Below are 23,679 nucleotides of genomic sequence, written 5' to 3'. Positions count from 1 at the left end.
GCAAAACAAATTGTTTTTCCGCGTAATTGATATTCGCGGTTCCCTATGACTTTTCAAGATGCTAGGGATAATAAGCTGAGTTTCGTTTCTTTAACTTGGAATATATTTGAACATTCAACTTCACATCGATATAGAGTATAATTTTTAGAGAGTAGACTATTCCGTGTTCGGGTTGATGGTAGAATGAATGTTGTGTGTTGTGTCTTCTCGGAGGTAAGTTCGGTGTGGTGTGTTCTAAATTTGGGACAGTCGGATTTGTGGATTATTCATTTTTTGCGAGGAGTGAGGGAAACGGTCGCCCTGACTGATTGGAGTACGAAATTAGAAAGGTGACCGCCCCAAACTAAGGGTCACCCGCAGGTAGTGTTCGTGCCCTCGGGTGACGCCCGCGAAGTAATCCGAGTGTCCCAAGGATAGGCCGTAGCAAACAATGATCCGGAAAATGCCTCTTCTCGGTGGAACATGCATATCGTAAAAAACGGCTAGAATTGACATTTGGTGACCAACTGTGGGTCATAAAAGAAATACTTGAATAGACGACGGAAATGGCTTTCAACGAAATTGTTTGCTACGGGTGTTCTGGCATTTCGATTGCTTTGTCCAAAATATGCTATTTCCTAGGGCCTTCGGTCCCTGGGTTATCCACATCTGGCAATTTTCCTCTTCCCAGGGACGGGCGTAGATGGTCAATAATGTTTGACTCGAGGACAACATCTTTGCTCGTTTGATTTGTAGGGGTTCCGTCATACAACGGAACATTCTCCCCCCGTTGAGAGGGTACTGATCAAGATCAAGTTGACAAGTATGTGTGATGGTGAGTGGTTGTTTATGTTTGTATGTCTGAATTTACTTGGCTAATACTAAGATATATACGATTGGGAACTTAAAATGCTACATTACAATGTTGGCGACGCTTGGTATGAAACAGAAGTGTTGCCTTATGACCTATAAGATTAACAATAGTGAAACCCTTTTCCTATTCACATATTTCGTGTCCTATCATGGTTAAGTTGTTCTCTCGTGGTTGATCCTCCGATTGACATAATAACGGTACAAGTTTTTTCACGCTCCGGTCGAACACGTTCGAGGCTGTCCTGACAGTAGCTACGCGAACAATGCCGTCGGAGCCTGGGTGAGTTTTAATGATTCTTCCGAGAGGCCAGTGCATTGAGGGTACGTTGTCTTCTCTGAGCAGAACGATTGCACCTTCGATGATGGGATGTTGACCCCTGGTCCATTTATTGCGATTTGCCAATTCATTCAGATACTCACGATGCCAGCGCTTCCAGAAATGTTGTTTTAATTGTTGAACACGCTGCCATGCTGATAATCGATTTGCAGGGGTTCCTTGTAGATCGCGATCGCGCAAGCTCGTGAGTGCATCACCGATGAGGAAATGACCTGGAGTGAGTGCGAGGAGGTCGGAGGGATCTGAAGAAAGTGGAGTGAGGGGTCGAGAGTTGAGGATAGCTTCGACATCGATAATCAGTGTATTAAGCCCTTCAAATGTGAGTAATTCCGGGCCTACGACGCGTTTTAGATGATATTTAAACGATTTTACCGCAGCTTCCCATAAGCCTCCAAAATGGGGAGCTTGTGGAGGAATAAAATGCCAATTGATGGCTCGTTCAATGAGGAAGGTGTTGATTTTTTTGAGATGGTCGTCTGATCGTAAGAGTTCTCGGAGTTCTCGTAGTTCATTATTGGCTCCCTTGAAATTTGTACCGTTATCTGAATATAAGTTCACACAAAATCCCCTTCTTGCGATGAATCGGCGTAATGCTGCAATGAATGCTTCGCTGGTTAGGTCACTGACTAGTTCAAGATGAATTGCTTTTATTGCGAGACAAACAAAGACTGCCACATAAACCTTGACTCGACCGCGGTTGCGATGTTGTTTTTCTTTGATAAAAAAAGGTCCGCAGTAGTCGATTCCTACGTTTGTGAATGGACGCGATTCTGTCACTCGTGCTATTGGTAGATTACCCATAATATAATCCACGGATGGAGGACTTGCTCGCCGGCAACGTACACATCCATGAATGGTTCTCCATACCAGACTTCTACCGTCTATTGGCCAGTACGTTCGTCTTAGTGAATATAACGTGGTTTGTGCTCCCGCATGTAGAAGATTCTTGTGTTCATTCATAATGATGCAGGTGGTGATATGTGATTTTGGAAGGAGAATTGGATGTTTTTGCGAGTAGGTCAGAGTTGAGTTTTTGAGACGTCCTCCCACTCTCAGAAGTCCGTCTTGATCGAGAAATGGATTCAATTTGGCCAGTTTTCCGTGTAGATAGGGATCCGATTGACGACGAAGCGCCAGTATTTCTGTTTTGAAATATATTTCTTGGAGCATTCTGAGGATGGTAACCCTTGATTGGGATAGTTCAGAGACAGTCAAGCTTCCCTTAATGATTCGACCCGGCCTCCATCGCCGACAGATTGCAATGACTCGCACTAATTTTGTCCATGATGAATACCGTTCGAGGATTTTCGCGTCTTTGGTGACAGGAATTGTTGCCATGCAAATTGCGATTTTTCGCTCCGGATCGTTAATGTGTGTGACTGGTTCCCAAGTAGGCCAGTGTGAGTGCTCTTGTTGGAGCCAAGATGGTCCGTTCTGCCAGACGGATGATTGTAAAAAGTCTTTAATTATTTGACCCCGCGACAACAAATCTGCAGGGTTGTCTGTAGAACTGACGTGGCGCCAATCTATGATGGTTGTAGTGGATTGAATTTCAGACACTCTGTTGGCGACGAAGGTTTTTAAGGTGTGTGGTGAGGATCTCAACCAATGTAAAACTATCGTGGAATCTGTCCAATATACTGTGCGTTCGATCTGCAGGCCTAGTGCCTTCTTCACGGTGGTCATGAGCGATGCTAGCAACACCGACCCACATAATTCAAGTCGCGGAATGGATTTGCTCTTTAAAGGTGCGACTCTGGATTTTGCGACTAGAAGTTCCACGATTGTCTCCCCGTGATTGTTCTGAGATCGAATATACACGCAGGCCCCGTAGGCCCTTTCGCTAGCATCGCAGAATCCATGTAGTTCAATGTTGGATGCAGATTGAATGACGGTTTTTCGCCGGAATCTTGCCTGGTTGAGCAGAGGTAATTGAGAGTAATATTGACTCCATTTATTGTGTATTGCCATAGGTAAGGATTCGTCCCAATCGATTCTTAAAGTCCAGAGCTCCTGAAGGATTAGTTTTGCCGTAATGATGACTGGTCCTAATAGGCCTAGAGGGTCGTAAATTTTTGCAATTTCTGAACTAATAAAGCGTTTGGTGGCGCGGGGTGTGTGGAGAATGGGTCTAACAGTGTAGGTGATGGAGTCATCTGCCGAATTCCAGACTATCCCTAAAGTTTTGACTATTGATGATTCGCCTAAATGTAATTGTTGATTTATGTTTTCGTCGGGTAGATCTTCGAGTAAACGTTTGTCGTTGGATGCCCATTGCCTGATGTGCAACCCTGCTGTGTTGAGTAATGATGTTAGTTCCTTGCGCAATGAGATGGCTTCTTGGATCGTGGGGGTTCCAGTTATCAGATCGTCTACATAGAAATCTTGTTTTAAAACTTTGGACGCCTGGGGAAACCGGTGATGTTCATCGTCCGCTAATTGGGTTAAGCATCGTATGGCCAAATAGGGCGCTGCTGATAGTCCGAACGTGACGGTGTTCAGTTGGAAGGTCTTAATGCTGTCGTTATGGTCTCGCCAGAGTACTTGTTGAAATTTCCTATCTTCTGGACGTATTAAAAATTGTCGGTACATCTTTTCGATGTCACCAGTGACAACGTATTGATGTGTGCGGAATCTCAGGAGAATATACAATAAGTCATCTTGGATTTTGGGGCCAGTATGTAATACGTCGTTGAGTGATAGACCCGTGCTTGAGGCAGCTGATCCGTCGAAAACGATGCGGAGCTTGGTGGTTTGGCTGGACATCTTGAGTACCCCGTGGTGTGCAAGGTAATAGCCTTCGTTGGTATCAGGGATCTCGGGCATGTGGCCAAGATCCAAATATTCCTTAAAAATAGCTTCGTACTGATTATTTAACTCCGGATCTCGTTTTAACTTTCTTTCTAAGGATAGAAATCGTTTATAGGCTGCTGACTTCGATTCTCCGAGTTTTGGTTTGTCGTTGTTGAATGGAAGTGATACGACGTATCTTCCTTCCGCGTTTCGTGTGATCGTGTTTTTGAAATATTCCTCACATGCTGTTTCTGCTTCTGAGAAATGAGGTATTTGTGGACCGTCTTCAATTTCCCAAAAACGTGTGAGATCGAACTGGAGTGATGTGTGTGTGTGTGGCATGAAGCACTTCTTATTGGTTTGAATGTGGGTGCGCTCCCCCCGATTACCCAACCCAACATTGTTTTCTGAAGATATAGGTCTGGGTCATCGGGTTGTGAAAGATTGATCTGACCTACACTTAAAATGGATAATGCCGTGCCGGCCCCTAACAGCATGTCGATTGGTGCCGGGCGGTGGAACGTAGGATCTGCGAGTTCGATGTTTCTTGGGATGTTTAGGGTGGCGCGATCAATTGTATCGCCTGGAATTGCGGTTGCAATGTTGGGCACGACCAAAAAGGTGAGAGTTCGTTGATAGTTCTTGATTCTGGAACGGATGGTGGCCTTGACGATGTGTTTCGCCACAGTAGTGAGAGTATCGAGCGCGCCGACCGGAATAGAACAATGTTTTAGAGGTAAGGAGAGTTTCTTTGCAAGATCTTGTGTCATGAAATTTGTGGTCGAGCAGGTGTCGATTAAAGCCCGGCATGTCACTGGTTTATGTGTCCTACTGATAGCGTGGATGATTGCCGTAACCAAAAGGTCGTTTGATTGGGAGTCTACAATAAAAATGTTGTGAGTGTCCCTGTCCCTTGAGATCCCACGAGGAAATAGTCACCGATTGCACAAAGGTTGGTCTGGCTCAGTGATTTCTTCTTGTGGAGCTGTAGTTGATTTGGATGTGTGTGTGGTCGTAGTTGCGGAGGTGGAGGGTTTCTGATTCACCGTATCGTTTGGTTGGTGTATAAGAGTGTGGTGACGTTGGTTGCAAATTCGGCATGTGAAAATCGAGCGGCATATGTTAGTGGTGTGACCAGGTCGTAAACAATTGTGGCACAATGAATTTTTTGTAGCATTTTCTAGTCGCGTAGTGGGGGAAGCTGAATTGAAGACTTCACAATCCCGAACCATGTGTGACCCGTTGCAGATTGGACATTGCGCAGGTTTGGCGGTGAAAAATGTCTGCGTCTTCGAGTAGTTTGCGTGGATACTTTTAGGAGATGTATTTACTGAGGGGTGACGAGTTCTGGAGATTAGATTGGTTCCGTTGACAACTATTGAACAGTTTGCTCGTTTTCGTAAGAATTTGATGAGGTGCGTGTATGATGGCATTTGCTTGTCTGGTAGCGTGAGTTCCCATTGCAAGATTGTATCTGAATTGAGTTTTGATAGGATTGTTGATATGAGAAGTGTGTTCCAAGTTGCTACGGGTTCCCCGAGATTGTTTAATGCGCGTAGATGTTGATTCAAGGTGTCTAGTAAATCGTCGATTGCTTCGGGTGTGTCTTTTGCGAGCTTCGGAATCTCTCGAATCGCATCACAATGTCGTAAAAGGGTTTTGCGTGGACAGTCGAATTTTTCTTTCAGTATTTCAATCGCGGCCGGATAGTTCACATCGGTCGTTGTTAACGATTTGATGCATGCGGCGGCCTTCCCGGTGAGGGTTGATCTTAGGTATTGCAATTTTTGCACTGAGGTGAGGTTTTCGTTGCGGTCGATCGTCGATGAAAACAGGTCGTAGAAGGATGACCAATTTTCAATGGTTCCGTCGAATGTCGGTAATCGCATCTCCGGTAATTTTACGGCTATGGGGGCTGATACGATAGATGCTGGTGACTCAGTAAGGTTGTTGCGCGTGTTGTTCCGTGACTCGTCTTGTTGAAGAATTCGTTTTGCACGAGCTACAACTGCGTAATAATCGCATTGGATCTCTGATCGTCGCGTTTCTTCCGATGAAACTAGCGTTTCTATTTCAAGCGAGGTAGCTTCAAATCCATGCAAAACACATGATTAAGATTCAAATCAATGCGGTGTAGAATGATTATCTTCAAATCCATGCGAAGCAAATTATTTAGCATCAGATACTTGCGATATAAGTGATATAGCTTCAAATGCAGGGGATACAAACGAGTTAGCTTCAAATCCATGCAAGACACATTATTAAGCTTCAAATCAATGATATGTGGAAGGTTTAGCTTCAAATCGTTGCGACACAAATGATTTAGCATCAGATTGTTCCGATATAAGTGATATAGCTACAAATGTACGGGGAAACAAACGAGTTAGCTTCATATCCAAGCAAAACACATTATTAATCTTCAAACCAATGCTATGTAGAAGGTTTAGCTTCAAATCCATGCAAAACAAATTGTTTTTCCGCGTAATTGATATTCGCGGTTCCCTATGACTTTTCAAGATGCTAGGGATAATAAGCTGAGTTTCGTTTCTTTAACTTGGAATATATTTGAACATTCAACTTCACATCGATATAGAGTATAATTTTTAGAGAGTAGACTATTCCGTGTTCGGGTTGATGGTAGAATGAATGTTGTGTGTTGTGTCTTCTCGGAGGTAAGTTCGGTGTGGGTGTGTTCTAAATTTGGGACAGTCGGATTTGTGGATTATTCATTTTTTGCGAGGAGTGAGGGAAACGGTCGCCCTGACTGATTGGAGTACGAAATTAGAAAGGTGACCGCCCCAAACTAAGGGTCACCCGCAGGTAGTGTTCGTGCCCTCGGGTGACGCCCGCGAAGTAATCCGAGTGTCCCAAGGATAGGCCGTAGCAAACAATGATCCGAAAAATGCCTCTTCTCGGTGGAACATGCATAACGTAAAAAACGGCTAGAATTGACATTTGGTGACCAACTGTGGGTCATAAAAGAAATACTTGAATAGACGACGGAAATGGCTTTCAACGAAATTGTTTGCTACGGGTGTTCTGGCATTTCGATTGCTTTGTCCAAAATATGCTAATTCCTAGGGCCTTCGGTCCCTGGGTTATCCACATCTGGCAAATTTTCCTCTTCCCAGGGACGGGCGTAGATGGTCAATAATGTTTGACTCGAGGACAACATCTTTGCTCGTTTGATTTGTAGGGGTTCCGTCATACAACGGAACACAAATGATTTAGCTTTAGATACTTGCGAAATAAGTGATATAGCTTCAATTGTAGAGGAAACAAACGAGTTAGCTTCAAATTCATGCAAAACACATGATTTAGCTTCAAATCAATGCGATGTAGAAGGTTTAGCTTCAAATCAATACGAAACAAATGATTTAGTTTCAAATCAATGCGATGTAGAAGGTTTAGCTTCAAATCCATGCTAAACAAATGATTTAGCATCAGATACTTGCGATATAACTGATGTAGCTTCAAATGCAGACGATTCAAACGGGGTAGCTTCAAAAGCCATGGGATACATATCATTTTGCTTCAAATCGATACGATGTAGAAGGTTTAGCTTCAAATCCAAGCGAAACACATGATTTAGCTTCAAATCAATGCGATGTAGAAGGTTTAGCTTCAAATCCATGAGAAACAAATGATTTAGCATCAAACACTTGGGGTATAAGTGATACAGCTTCAAATGCAGACGAATCAAACGAGTTAGCTTCAATATGCATGCGATACACATCATTATCTTTAAATCCATGCCAAATAGAAGGCTTAGCTTCAAATCCATGCGATGTAGAAGGATTAGCTTCAAATCCAAGCGAAGCAAATGATTTAGCATCAGATACTTGCGATGTAACTGATGTAGCTTCAAATGCAGGTGAAACAAACGTGTTAGTATCAAATCCATGCAAAACACATGATTTAGCTGACAAATCAAAGCGATGTAGAAGGTATAGCTTCAAATCCAAGCGAAACACATGATTTCGCTTCAAATGAATGCGATATAGAAGGTTTAGCTTCAAATCCATGCGAAACAAATGATTTAGCTTCAAACACTTGTGATATAAGTGATATAGCTGCATATGCAGACGATTCAAATGGGGTAGTTTCAAAAGCCATGCGATACATATCATTTTGCTTCAAATCGATACGATGTAGAAGGTTTAGCTTCAAATCCAAGCGAAACAAATGATTTAGCATCAAACACTTCGGATATATGTGATATAGCTTCAAATGCAGACGAAGCAAACGAGTTAGCTCTAATTCCAAGCGAATCACATGATTTAGCTTCAAATCAATGCGATGTAGAAGGATTAGCTTCAAATCCAAGCGAAGCAAATGATTTAGCATCAGATACTTGCGATGTAACTGATGTAGCTTCAAATGCAGGTGAAACAATCGTGTTAGCATCAAATCCATGCAAAACACATGATTTAGCTGACAAATCAAAGCGATGTAGAAGGTATAGCTTCAAATCCAAGCGAAACACATGATTTCGCTTCAAATGAATGCGATATAGAAGGTTTAGCTTCAAATCCATGCGAAACAAATGATTTAGCTTCAAACACTTGTGATATAAGTGATATAGCTGCATATGCAAACGATTCAAACGGGGTAGTTTCAAAAGCCATGCGATACATATCATTTTGCTTCAAATCGATACGATGTAGAAGGTTTAGCTTCAAATCCAAGCGAAACAAATGATTTAGCATCAAACACTTCGACTATATGTGGTATAGCTTCAAATGCAGGAGAAACAAACGAGTTAGCATCAAATCCATGCAAAAAACATGATTTAGTTTCAAATGAATACGACGTAGACGGTTTAGCTTCAAATCCAAGCGAAACACATGATTTAGCTTCAAATCAATGCGATGTAGAAGGTCTAGCTTCAAAGCCATGAGAAACAAATGATTTAGCATCAAACACTTGGGGTATAAGTGATATAGCTTCAAATGCAGACGAATCAAACGAGTTAGCTTCAAAATCCATGCGATACACATCATTTATCTTTAAATCCATGCGAAATATAATGCTTAGATTCAAATCCATGCGAAACAAATGATTTAGGTTCAGATACTTGCGATATAAGTGATATAGCTTCAAATGCAGGCTAAACTTATGAGTTGCCTTCAAATCCATGCGAAACACATAATTTATCTTCAAATCAATGCGATGTAGAAGGTTTAGCTTCAAATCCATGCGAAACAAATGATTTAGCTTCAAACACTTGTGATATAAGTGATATAGCTGCAAATGCAGACGAATCAAATGGGATAGCTTCAAAATCCATGCGATACATATCATTTAGCTTTAAATCGATATGATGTAGAAGGTTTAGCTTCAAATCCATGCAAAACAAATGATTTAGCTTCAAACGCTTGGGATATAAGTGATATAGCATCAAATGCAGGCGAAACGGACGAGTTAGATTCAAATTCATGCGAAACACATGATTTAGCTGCAAATCAATGCGATGTAGAAGGTTTAGCTTCAAATCCATGCGAGACAAATGATTTAGCTTCAAATACTTGCGATATAAGTGATATAACTTCAAATGCAGGGGAAAAACGAGTTAGCATCAAATCCATGCGATACACATGATATAGCAGCAAATCAATTCGATGTAGAAGGTGTAGCTTCAAATCAAAGCGATGTGGAAGGTTGAGCTTCAAATCCAAGCGAAACACATGATTAAACTTCAAATCAATTCTATGTAGAAGGTTTAGCTTCAAATCCATGCGACACAAATGATTTAGATTCAGATACTTGCGGTATAAGTGATATAGCTTCAAATGCTGGGGAAACAAACGAGTAAGCTTCAAATCCAAGCGAATCACATGATTTAGCAGCAAATCAATGCGATGTAGAAGGTTTAGTTTCAAATCCATGCGACACAAATGGTTTAGCTACAAATACTTGTGATATACGTTTTTAGATTCAACTGCATGCGCAACAAAGGAATTAGCTTCAAATCCACGCGAAACAAATGGTTTGGCGTCAAATACTTGTGATATACATGATTCAGCTTGAACTGCATGCGAAACAAACGTGATAGCTTCAAATCGGAGCGAAAGACATGATTTAGCTTCAAATCAATGCGAAGAAGAAGGCTTAGTTTCAAATCCATGCGACACGAATAGTTTAGCTTCAAATACTTGTTTTATATATGATTTAGCTTTAACTGCATGCGAAACAAACGAGTTAGATTCAAATCCAAGCGGAACACATGATTTAGCTTCAAATCAATGTGAAGAAGAAGGCTTAGCTTCAAATCCATGCGAATCTAATGGTTTAGCTTCAACTGCATGTGATATACATGATTTCGCTTCAACTTCATGCGGAACAAATGAGTTAGCTTCAAATACTTGTGATATACGTGATTTAGCTTCAAATGCATGCGAAACAAACGAGTTTGCTTTAAACCATGCGAAACACATGATTTAGATTCAAATCAATGCGATGTAGAAGGTTTAGCTTCAAATCCATGCGAAACCAATGATTTAGCTTCAGATACTTGTGATATAAGTGACATAGCTTCAAATGCAGACGAAACAAACGAGTTAGCTTCAAATCCAAGCGAAACACATTATTTGGGAGCTAATCTATGCGATGTAGAAGGTTTAGATTCAAATCCATGCGAAACCAATGATTTAGCTTCAGATACTTGCGATATTAGGGACATCGCTTCAAATGCAGACGAAACAAAGCAGTTAGCTTCAATTCCATGCGAAACACATGATTTAGCGTCAACTCAATTCGAAGTAGAAGGATTAGCTTCAAATCCATGCCAAACAAATGGTTTAGCATCAGATACATGCGATATAGGTCATATAGGTTCAACTGCAGACGAAACAAACGAGTTAGCTTCAAATCCATGCAAAACACATGATTTAACAGCAAATCAATGCGATGTAGAAGTTTTAGCTTCAAATCCATGCGAAAAAAATGATTTAGCTTCAGATACTTGCGGTATAAGTGATATAGCATCAAATGGAGACGAAACAAACGTGTTAGCTTCAAATCCGAGCTAATCACTTGATTTAGCTTCAAATCAATGCGATTTAGAAGGTTTAACTTCAAATCGATGCGAAACAAATGATTTAGCTTCAAACACTTGGGATATAAGTGATATAGCTTCAAATGCAGACGAAATAAACGAGTTAGCTTCAAATCCATGCAAAACACATGATTCTTCTTGAAATACTTGCGATATAAGTGATATAGCTTCAAATGCAGACGAAACAAACGAGTTAGCTTCAAATCTATGCGATATAAGTGATATAGCTTCAAATCCAAGCGAAACAAATGATTTAGCATCAAACACTTCGGATATATGTGATATAGCTTCAAATGCAGACGAAGCAAACGAGTTAGCTCTAATTCCAAGCGAATCACATGATTTAGCTTCAAATCAATGCGATGTAGAAGGATTAGCTTCAAATCCAAGCGAAGCAAATGATTTAGCATCAGATACTTGCGATGTAACTGATGTAGCTTCAAATGCAGGTGAAACAATCGTGTTAGCATCAAATCCATGCAAAACACATGATTTAGCTGACAAATCAAAGCGATGTAGAAGGTATAGCTTCAAATCCAAGCGAAACACATGATTTCGCTTCAAATGAATGCGATATAGAAGGTTTAGCTTCAAATCCATGCGAAACAAATGATTTAGCTTCAAACACTTGTGATATAAGTGATATAGCTGCATATGCAAACGATTCAAACGGGGTAGTTTCAAAAGCCATGCGATACATATCATTTTGCTTCAAATCGATACGATGTAGAAGGTTTAGCTTCAAATCCAAGCGAAACAAATGATTTAGCATCAAACACTTCGAATATATGTGGTATAGCTTCAAATGCAGGAGAAACAAACGAGTTAGCATCAAATCCATGCAAAAAACATGATTTAGTTTCAAATGAATACGACGTAGACGGTTTAGCTTCAAATCCAAGCGAAACACATGATTTAGCTTCAAATCAATGCGATGTAGAAGGTCTAGCTTCAAAGCCATGAGAAACAAATGATTTAGCATCAAACACTTGGGGTATAAGTGATATAGCTTCAAATGCAGACGAATCAAACGAGTTAGCTTCAAAATCCATGCGATACACATCATTTATCTTTAAATCCATGCGAAATATAATGCTTAGATTCAAATCCATGCGAAACAAATGATTTAGGTTCAGATACTTGCGATATAAGTGATATAGCTTCAAATGCAGGCTAAACTTATGAGTTACCTTCAAATCCATGCGAAACACATAATTTATCTTCAAATCAATGCGATGTAGAAGGTTTAGCTTCAAATCCATGCGAAACAAATGATTTAGCTTCAAACACTTGTGATATAAGTGATATAGCTGCAAATGCAGACGAATCAAATGGGATAGCTTCAAAATCCATGCGATACATATCATTTAGCTTTAAATCGATATGATGTAGAAGGTTTAGCTTCAAATCCATGCAAAACAAATGATTTAGCTTCAAACGCTTGGGATATAAGTGATATAGCATCAAATGCAGGCGAAACGGACGAGTTAGATTCAAATTCATGCGAAACACATGATTTAGCTGCAAATCAATGCGATGTAGAAGGTTTAGCTTCAAATCCATGCGAGACAAATGATTTAGCTTCAAATACTTGCGATATAAGTGATATAACTTCAAATGCAGGGGAAAAACGAGTTAGCATCAAATCCATGCGATACACATGATATAGCAGCAAATCAATTCGATGTAGAAGGTGTAGCTTCAAATCAAAGCGATGTGGAAGGTTGAGCTTCAAATCCAAGCGAAACACATGATTAAACTTCAAATCAATTCTATGTAGAAGGTTTAGCTTCAAATCCATGCGACACAAATGATTTAGATTCAGATACTTGCGGTATAAGTGATATAGCTTCAAATGCTGGGGAAACAAACGAGTAAGCTTCAAATCCAAGCGAATCACATGATTTAGCAGCAAATCAATGCGATGTAGAAGGTTTAGTTTCAAATCCATGCGACACAAATGGTTTAGCTACAAATACTTGTGATATACGTTTTTAGATTCAACTGCATGCGCAACAAAGGAATTAGCTTCAAATCCACGCGAAACAAATGGTTTGGCGTCAAATACTTGTGATATACATGATTCAGCTTGAACTGCATGCGAAACAAACGTGATAGCTTCAAATCGGAGCGAAAGACATGATTTAGCTTCAAATCAATGCGAAGAAGAAGGCTTAGTTTCAAATCCATGCGACACGAATAGTTTAGCTTCAAATACTTGTTTTATATATGATTTAGCTTTAACTGCATGCGAAACAAACGAGTTAGATTCAAATCCAAGCGGAACACATGATTTAGCTTCAAATCAATGTGAAGAAGAAGGCTTAGCTTCAAATCCATGCGAATCTAATGGTTTAGCTTCAACTGCATGTGATATACATGATTTCGCTTCAACTTCATGCGGAACAAATGAGTTAGCTTCAAATACTTGTGATATACGTGATTTAGCTTCAAATGCATGCGAAACAAACGAGTTTGCTTTAAACCATGCGAAACACATGATTTAGATTCAAATCAATGCGATGTAGAAGGTTTAGCTTCAAATCCATGCGAAACCAATGATTTAGCTTCAGATACTTGTGATATAAGTGACATAGCTTCAAATGCAGACGAAACAAACGAGTTAGCTTCAAATCCAAGCGAAACACATTATTTGGGAGCTAATCTATGCGATGTAGAAGGTTTAGATTCAAATCCATGCGAAACCAATGATTTAGCTTCAGATACTTGCGATATTAGGGACATCGCTTCAAATGCAGACGAAACAAAGCAGTTAGCTTCAATTCCATGCGAAACACATGATTTAGCGTCAACTCAATTCGAAGTAGAAGGATTAGCTTCAAATCCATGCCAAACAAATGGTTTAGCATCAGATACATGCGATATAGGTCATATAGGTTCAACTGCAGACGAAACAAACGAGTTAGCTTCAAATCCATGCAAAACACATGATTTAACAGCAAATCAATGCGATGTAGAAGTTTTAGCTTCAAATCCATGCGAAAAAAATGATTTAGCTTCAGATACTTGCGGTATAAGTGATATAGCATCAAATGGAGACGAAACAAACGTGTTAGCTTCAAATCCGAGCTAATCACTTGATTTAGCTTCAAATCAATGCGATTTAGAAGGTTTAACTTCAAATCGATGCGAAACAAATGATTTAGCTTCAAACACTTGGGATATAAGTGATATAGCTTCAAATGCAGACGAAATAAACGAGTTAGCTTCAAATCCATGCAAAACACATGATTCTTCTTGAAATACTTGCGATATAAGTGATATAGCTTCAAATGCAGACGAAACAAACGAGTTAGCTTCAAATCTATGCGATATAAGTGATATAGCTTCAAATCCATGCGATACAAATGATTTAGTATCAGATACTTGCGATGTAACTGATATAGCTTCAAATGGAGGGGAAACAAACGAGTTAGCATCAAATCTATACGAAACACATGATTTAGGTTCAAATCAATGCGATGTAGAAGGTTTAGCTAAAAATCCTAGTGAAACACATGATAAAGCTTCAATACAATGCGATGTATAAGGTTTAGCTTCAAATCCATGCGAAACAAATGATTTTGCTTCAGAAACTTGCGATATAACTGAAATAGCTTCAAATGCAGGGGAAGCAAACGAGTTAGCATCAAATCCATGAAAAGCACATGATTTAGCTTCAAATCAAAGGATGTAGAAGGTATAGCTTCAAATCCAAGCGAAACACATGATTTAGCGTCAAAGTAATGCGATGTAGAAGATTTAGCTTCAAATCCATGCGAAACAAATGATTTAGGTTCAGATACTTGCGATATATTGATATAGCTTCAAATGCGGGCGAAACAAACTAGTTAGCTTCAAATCCAAGCGAATTACTTGATTTAGCTTCAATTCAATGCGATGTAGAAGGTTTAGCTTCAAATCCATGCGAAACAAATGGTTTATCTTCAAACATTAGGGTTATAAGTGATATAGATTCAAATGCAGACGAATCAAACGAGTTAGCTTCAAAATCCATGTGATACACATGATTTAGCTTCAAATCAATGGGAAGTAGAAGGCTTAGCTTCAAATCCATGCGAATCAAATGATTTAGCATCAGTTGCATGCGATATAAGTCACATAGCTACAAATGCAGGGGAAACAAACGAGTTAGCTTCAAATCCAAGCAAAACATATGATTAAGTTTCAAATCAATGCCATGTAGAAGGTTTAGCTTCAAATCCATGCGAAATAAATGATATAGCATCAGATACTTGCGATATAACTGATATAGATTCAAATGCAGGGGAAACAAACGAGATATCATCAAATCCATGCAAAACACATGATTTAGCTGCAAATCAATCCGATGTAAAAGGTTTAGCTTCAAATCCAAGCGAAACACATGATTTAGCTTCAACTCAAAGCGATGTAGAAGGTTTAGCTTCAAATCCATGCGAAACAAATGAATTAGCTTCAAACACTTGCGATATAAGTGTTATAGCATCAAATGCAGGCGAAACGAACGAGTTAGCATCAAATCAATGCGAAACACATGATTCAGCTGCACATCAATGAGATGTAGAAGGTTTAGATTCAAATCCATGCGAAAGAAATGATTTAGCATCAGATACTTGCGATATAAGTGATATAGCTTCAAATACAGAGGAAACAAACGAGTAAGATTCAAATCCATGCGAAACACATGATTTAGCTGCAAATCAATGCGATGTAGAAGGTATAGCTTCAAGTCAATGCGAAACACATGATTTAGCACATGAACTTGCGATATAAGTGATATAGCTTCAAATGCGGATGAAACAAACGAGTTAGCTTCAAATCCATGCAAAACACATGATTTAGCTTCAAATCAATGCGATGCAGACGGTTTAGCTTTAAATCCAAGCGAAACACATGATTGAATTGCAAATCGATACGATGTAGAAGGTTTAGCTTCAAATCCATGCGAAACAAATGATTTAGCTTCAAACACTTGCGATATAAGTGATATAGCATCAAATGCAGGCGAAACGAACGAGTTAGCTTCATATCCAAGCGAAACACATGATTTAGCTTTAAATCAATACGATGTAGAAGGTTTTGCTTCAAATCCTTGCGAAACAAATGATTTACCTACAAACACTTGGGATATAAGTGATATAGCAGGAAATGCAAACGAATCAAATGGGGAAGCTCCAAAATCCATGCGATACATATCATTTAACTTCAAATCGATATGAAGTAGAAGGCTTAGCTTCAAATCAATGCGAAACAAATGATTTAGGTTCAGATACTTGCGATACATTGATAATGCTTCAAATGCAGGCGAAACTAACGAGTTAGCTTCAAATCCATGCGAAACACATGATTTAGCTTCAAACACTTGGGATATAACTGATATAGCTTCAAATCCAGACGAAATAAAAGAGTTAGCTTCAAAGCCAAGCGAATCACATGACTTAGCTTCAAATTGGATCGATGTAGAAGGTATAGCTTCAAATCCAAGCGAAACACATGATTTAGCTTCAAATCAATGCGATGTAGAAGGTTTAGCTTCAAATCAATACGAAACAAATGATTTAGCATCAAACACTTGGGGTATAAGTGATACAGCTTCAAATGCAGACGAATCAAACGAGTTAGCTTCAATATGCATGCGATACACATCATTATCTTTAAATCCATGCCAAATAGAAGGCTTAGCTTCAAATCCATGCGATGTAGAAGGATTAGCTTCAAATCCAAGCGAAGCAAATGATTTAGCTTCAGATACTTGCGATGTAACTGATGTAGCTTCTAATGCTGGTGAAACAAACGTGTTAGCATCAAATCCATGCAAAACACATGATTTAGCTGACAAATCAAAGCGATGTAGAAGGTATAGCTTCAAATCCAAGCGAAACACATGATTTCGCTTCAAATGAATGCGATATAGAAGGTTTAGCTTCAAATCCATGCGAAACAAATGATTTAGCTTCAAACACTTGTGATATAAGTGATATAGCTTCAAATGCAGACGAATCAAACGAGTTAGGTTCAAAATCCATGCGATACACATCATTTATCTTTAAATCCATTCGAAATATAATGCTTAGATTCAAATCCATGCGAAACAAATGATTTAGGTTCAGATACTTGCGATATAAGTGATATAGCTTCAAATGCAGGCTAAACTTATGAGTTACCTTCAAATCCATGCGAAACACATAATTTATCTTCAAATCAATGCGATGTAGAAGGTTTAGCTTCAAATCCATGCGAAACAAATGATTTAGCTTCAAATACTTGCGATATAAGTGATATAACTTCAAATGCAGGGGAAAAACGAGTTAGCATCAAATCCATGCGAAACACATGATATAGCAGCAAATCAATTCGATGTAGAAGGTGTAGCTTCAAATCAAAGCGATGTGGAAGGTTTAGCTTCAAATCCAAGCGAAACACATGATTAAACTTCAAATCAATTCTATGTAGAAGGTTTAGCTTCAAATCCATGCGACACAAATGATTTAGATTCAGATACTTCCGGTATAAGTGATATAGCTTCAAATGCTGGGGAAACAAACGAGTAAGCTTCAAATCCAAGCGAATCACATGATTTAGCAGCAAATCAATGCGATGTAGAAGGTTTAGTTTCAAATCCAAGCGACACAAATCGTTTAGCTACAAATACTTGTGATATACGTTTTTAGATTCAACTGCATGCGCAACAAAGGAATTAGCTTCAAATCCACGCGAAACAAATGGTTTGGCGTCAAATACTTGTGATATACATGATTCAGCTTGAACTGCATGCGAAACAAACGAGTTAGCTTCAAATCCACGCGAAACACATGATTTAGCTTCAAATCACTGCGAAGTAGAAGGCTAAACATCGATTCCATGCGAAACAAATGGTTTAGCTTCAAATACTTGTGATATACGTGATTTAGCTTCAAATGCATGCGAAACAAACGAGTTTGCTTTAAACCATGCGAAACACATGATTTAGATTCAAATCAATGCGATGTAGAAGGTTTAGCTTCAAATCCATGCGAAACCAATGATTTAGCTTCAGATACTTGTGATATAAGTGACATAGCTTCAAATGCAGACGAAACAAACGAGTTAGCTTCAAATCCAAGCGAAACACATTATTTGGGAGCTAATCAATGCGATGTAGAAGGTTTAGATTCAAATCCATGCGAAACCAATGATTTAGCTTCAGATACTTGCGATATTAGGGACATCGCTTCAAATGCAGACGAAACAAAGCAGTTAGCTTCAATTCCATGCGAAACACATGATTTAGCGTCAACTCAATTCGAAGTAGATGGATTAGCTTCAAATCCATGCCAAACAAATGGTTTAGCATCAGATACATGCGATATAGGTCATATAGGTTCAACTGCAGCCGAAACAAACGAGTTAGCTTCCAATCCAAGCGAAACACATGATTTAGGAGCAAATCAATGCGATGTAGAAGGTTTAGATTCTAATCCATGCGACACAAATTATTTAGCTTCAGATACTTGCGATATAAGTGATATTGCTTCGAATGCAGATGAATCAAACGAGTTAGCTTCAAAATCCATGCGATACACACGATTTAGCTTCTAATCAATGCGAAGTAGGTGGCTTAGCTTCAAATCCATGCGAAACGAAGGATGTAGCTTCAAACACTTGGGATACAAGTGATATAGCTTAAAAAGCAGACGGAACAAACGAGTTAGCTTCAAGTCCTTGCGAAAGAAATGATTTAGCTTCAGATACTTGCGATATATGTGATATAGCTTCAAATGCAAGGGAAACAAACGAGTTAGCTTCAAATCCATCCAAAACACATGGTTTAACAGCAAATCAATGCGATGTAGAAGGTTTAGCTTCAAATCCATGCGAAACAAATCATTTAGCTTCAGATACTTACTATATAAGTGATATGGCATCAAATGCAGACGAAATAAACGAGTTAGCTTCAAACCATGCAAAACACATGATTTTTCTTGAAATACTTGCGATATAAGTGATATAGCTTCAAATGCAGACGAAACAAATGAGTTAGCTTCAAATCCATGCAAAACACATGATTTAACAGCAAATCAATGCGATGTAGAAGGTTTAGCTTCAAATTCATGCGAAACAAATGATTTAGCATCAGATACATGCGATATAAGTGATATAGCTTCAAATGCAGGCGACCCAAACGAGTTAGCATCAAATCCATGCAAAACACATGACTTAGCTTCAAATCAAAGCGATGTAGAAGGTATAGCTTCAAATCCAAGCAAAACAGATGATTTAGCTTCAAATCAATGCGATGTAGAAGGTTTAGCTTCAAATCCATGCGAAACAAATGATTTAGCTTCAGATACTTGCGGTATAAGTGATATAGCATCAAATGGAGACGAAACAAACGAGTTAGCTTCAAATCCGAGCTAATCACATGATTTAGCTTCAAATCAATGCGATTTAGAAGGTTTAACTTCAAATCGATGCGAAACAAATGATTTAGCTTCAAACACTTGTGATATAAGTGATATAGCTGCAAATGCAGACGAATCAAACGGGGTAGGTTCAAAATCCATACGATACATATCATTTAGCTTCAAATCGATACGATGTATAAGGTTTAGCTTCAAATCCATGCGAAACAAATGAATTAGCTTCAAACACTTGCGATATAAGTGTTATAGCTTCAAATGCAGGCGAAACGAACGAGTTAGCATCAAATCAATGCAAAACACATGATTTAGCATCAAATCAAGGCGATGTAGAAGGTATAGCTACAAATCCCAGCGAAACACATGATTTAGCAACAAATAAATGCGATGTAGAAGGTTTAGCTTCAAATCCAAGCGAATCACATGATTCAGCTGCACATCAATGAGATGTAGAAGGTTTAGCTTCAAATCCATGCGAAAGAAATTATTTAGCATCATATACTTGCGATATAAGTGATATAGCTTCAAATACAGAGGAAACAAACGAGTTAGCTTCCAATCCATGCGAAACACATGATTTAGCTGCAAATCAATGCAATGAAGAAGGTTTAGCTTCAAATCCATGGGGAGAAAATGATTTAGCTTCAGATACTAGCGATATAAGTGATATAGTTTCAAATTCAGGCGAAACAAACGAGTAAGATTCAAATCCATGCGAAACACATGATTTAGCTGCAAATCAATGCGATGTAGAAGGTATAGCTTAAAGTCAATGCGAAACACATGATTTAGCACATGAACTTGCGATATAAGTGATATAGCTTCAAATGCGGATGAAACAAACGAGTTAGCTTCAAATCCATGCAAAACACATGATTTAGCTTCAAATCAATGCGATGCAGACGGTTTAGCTTTAAATCCAAGCGAAACACATGATTGAATTGTAAATCAATGCGATGTAGAAGGTTCAGCTTCAAAACCATGCGAATCAAATGATTTAGCATCAGATACTTGCGATATAAGTGATATAGATTCAAATGCAGATGAATCAAACGAGTTAGCTTCAAAATCCATGCGATACACATGATTTAGCTTCTAATCAATGCGAAGTAGGGGGCTTAGCTTCAAATCCATGCGAAACGAAGGATGTAGCTTCAAACACTTGGGATACAAGTGATATAGCTTAAAAAGCAGACGGAACAAACGAGTTAGCTTCAAATCCTTGCGAAAGAAATGATTTAGCTTCAGATACTTGCGATATAAGTGATATAGCTTCAAATGCAAGGGAAACAAACGAGTTAGCTTCAAATCCATCAAAACACATGGTTTAACAGCAAATCAATGCGATGTAGAAGGTTTAGCTTCAAATCCATGCGAAACAAATCATTTAGCTTCAGATACTTACTATATAAGTCATATGGCATCAAATGCAGACGAAATAAACGAGTTAGCTTCAAACCATGCAAAACACATGATTTTTCTTGAAATACTTGCGATATAAGTGATATAGCTTCAAATGCAGACGAAACAAACGAGTTAGCTTAAAATCCATGCAAAACACATGATTTAACAGCAAATCAATGCGATGTAGAAGGTTTAGCTTCAAATCCATGCGAAACAAATGATTTAGCTTCAGATACTTGCGGTATAAGTGATATAGCATGAAATGGAGACGAAACAAACGAGTTAGCTTCAAATCCGAGCTAATCACATGATTTAGCTTCAAATCAATGCGATTTAGAAGGTTTAACTTCAAATCGATGCGAAACAAATGATTTAGCTTCAAACACTTGGGATATAAGTGATATAGCTTCAAATGCAGACGAAATAAACGAGTTAGCTTCAAATCCATGCAAAACACATGATTCTTCTTGAAATACTTGCGATATAAGTGATATAGCTTCAAATGCAGACGAAACAAACGAGTTAGCTTCAAATCTATGCGATATAAGTGATATAGCTTCAAATCTATGCGATACAAATGATTTAGTATCAGATACTTGCGATGTAACTGAAATAGCTTCAAATGCAAGGGAAGCAAACGAGTTAGCATCAAATCCATGAAAAGCACATGATTTAGCTTCAAATCAAAGGATGTAGAAGGTATAGCTTCAAATCCAAGCGAAACACATGATTTAGGTTCAGATACTTGCGATATATTGATATAGCTTCAAATGCGGGCGAAACAAACGAGTTAGCTTCAAATCCAAGCGAATTACTTGATTTAGCTTCAATTCAATGCGATGTAGAAGGTTTAGCTTCAAATCCATGCGAAACAAATGGTTTATCTTCAAACACTAGGGTTATAAGTGATATAGATTCAAATGCAGACGAATCAAACGAGTTAGCTTCAAAATCCATGCGATACATATCATTTAGCTTCAAATCGATACGATGTAGAAGGTTTCGCTTCAAATTCATGCGAAACAAATGATTTAGTTTCAGATATTTGCGATATAAGTGATATAGCTGCAAATGCAGACGAATCAAATGGGATAGCTTCAAAATCAATGCCATACATATCATTTAGTTTCAAATCGATATGATGTAGAAGGTTTAGCTTCAAATCCATGCGATACAAATGATTTAGCATCAAACACTTAGGATATAAGTGGTATAGCTTCAAATGCAGACGAAACAAACGAGTTAGCTTCAAATCCATGCGAAACACATGATTCAGCTGCAAATCAATGCGATGTAGAAGGTTTAGCTCCAAATCCATGCGAAACAAATGATTAAGCATCAGATACTTGCCATATATCTGATATAGATTCAAATGCAGGGGAAACAAACGAGTTAGCATCAAATCCATGCAAAACACATGATTTAGTTTCAATGCGATGTAAAAGGTTTAGCTTCAAATCCAAGCGAAACACATGATTTAGCATCAGATACTTGCGATATAACTGAAATATCTTCAAATGCAGGGGAAACAAACGAGTTAGCATAAATTCCATGCAAAACACATGATTTAGCTTCAAATCAAAGCAATGTAGAAGGTATATCTTCAAATCCAAACGAAACACATGATTTAGCTTCAAATCAATGCGATGTAGAAGGTATAGATTCAAATCCAAGCGCAACAAATGATTCACCTACAAACACTTGGGATATAAGTGATATAGCAGGAAATGCAGACGAATCGAACGGGGAAGCTTCAAAATCCATGCGATACATATCATTTAACTTCAAATCGATACGAAGTAGAAGGCTTAGCTTCAAATCCATGCGAAACAAATGATTTAGGTTCAGATACTTGCGATATAACTGATATAGCTTCATATGCAGGGGAAACATAAAATCCATGGAAAACACATGATTTAGCTTCAAATCAATGCGATGTAGAAGGTTTAGCTTCAAATCCATGCGAAACAAATGATTGAGCTGCAACCACTTGGGATATAGGTGATATAGCTTCAGCTGCATGCGAAACAAACGAGTTAGCTTCAAGTCCATGCGATGTAGAAGGTTTAGCTTCAAAACCATGCGAAACAAGTGATTTAGATTCAATCACTTGGGATATAAGTGATATAGCTTCAAATGCAGGCGAAACGAACGAGTTAGCTGCAAATCCATGCGATACACATGCTTTAGCTGCAAATCAATGCCATGTTGAAGGTTTAGCTTCAAATCCATGCGAAACAAGTGATTTAGCTTCAAACACTTGGGATATAAGTGATATAGCTTCAAATGCAGACGAAACAAGCGAGATAGCTTCAAATCCATGCGAAACAAATGATTATTCTTCAAATACTTGCGATACAAGTGATATAGCTTCAATTGCAGGCGGAACAAGTTTCCTTCAAATCCATGCGACACAAATGATTTAGCATCAGATACATGCGATATAAGTGATATAGCTTCAAATGCAGGCGAAACTAACGAGTTAGCTTCAAATCCATGCGAAGCACATGATTTAGCACGAGATACTTTCGACATAAGTGATATAGCTTCAAATGCAGGGGAAGCAATCGAGTTAGCTACAAATCCATGCGAAACAAATGATTTAGCTTCAAATACTTGCGATATAAGTGATATAACTTCAAATGCAGGGGAAAAACGAGTTAGCATCAAATCCATGCGAAACACATGATATAGCAGCAAATCAATTCGATGTAGAAGGTGTAGCTTCAAATCAAAGCGATGTGGAAGGTTTAGCTTCAAATCCAAGCGAAACACATGATTAAACTTCAAATCAATTCTATGTAGAAGGTTTAGCTTCAAATCCATGCGACACA

General features: G+C 38.6%; 1 protein-coding gene across 1 annotated transcript; it reads right to left on the bottom strand.

Annotated features, from left to right (window-relative positions):
- Window positions 1-976: 976 nt before the first annotated feature.
- LOC143263640 (uncharacterized) lies at window positions 977-5,101 on the bottom strand. Its single transcript, XM_076528458.1, has 3 exons — window positions 5,029-5,101; window positions 4,372-4,862; window positions 977-4,297 (listed from the first exon to the last, which is right to left on the bottom strand). The coding sequence occupies exons 1-3, from the start codon at window positions 5,099-5,101 to the stop codon at window positions 977-979; spliced, it is 3,885 nt and encodes a 1,294-aa protein (XP_076384573.1).
- Between the last annotated feature and the right edge of the window lie 18,578 nt (window positions 5,102-23,679).

This window comes from Megalopta genalis, unplaced genomic scaffold, assembly GCF_051020955.1.
Source record: "Megalopta genalis isolate 19385.01 unplaced genomic scaffold, iyMegGena1_principal scaffold0953, whole genome shotgun sequence".
Taxonomy (NCBI): domain Eukaryota; kingdom Metazoa; phylum Arthropoda; class Insecta; order Hymenoptera; family Halictidae; genus Megalopta; species Megalopta genalis.
Note: the sequence above shows the minus strand (reverse complement) of the source record. Positions and strands in the feature narration are given on the sequence as shown.

Excerpts from the sequence above, each read along its gene's own strand:
- LOC143263640 (XM_076528458.1), bottom strand. The coding sequence starts at position 5,101 with ATGCCGCTCGATTTTCACATGCCGAATTTGCAACCAACGTCACCACAC. Across the intron at positions 4,863-5,028 it reads TACACCAACCAAACGATACG|ACTCCCAATCAAACGACCTT; the intron begins GTGAATCAGAAA and ends TTTTTATTGTAG. Across the intron at positions 4,298-4,371 it reads AGAAAACAATGTTGGGTTGG|TTCGATCTCACACGTTTTTG; the intron begins GTAATCGGGGGG and ends ACATCACTCCAG.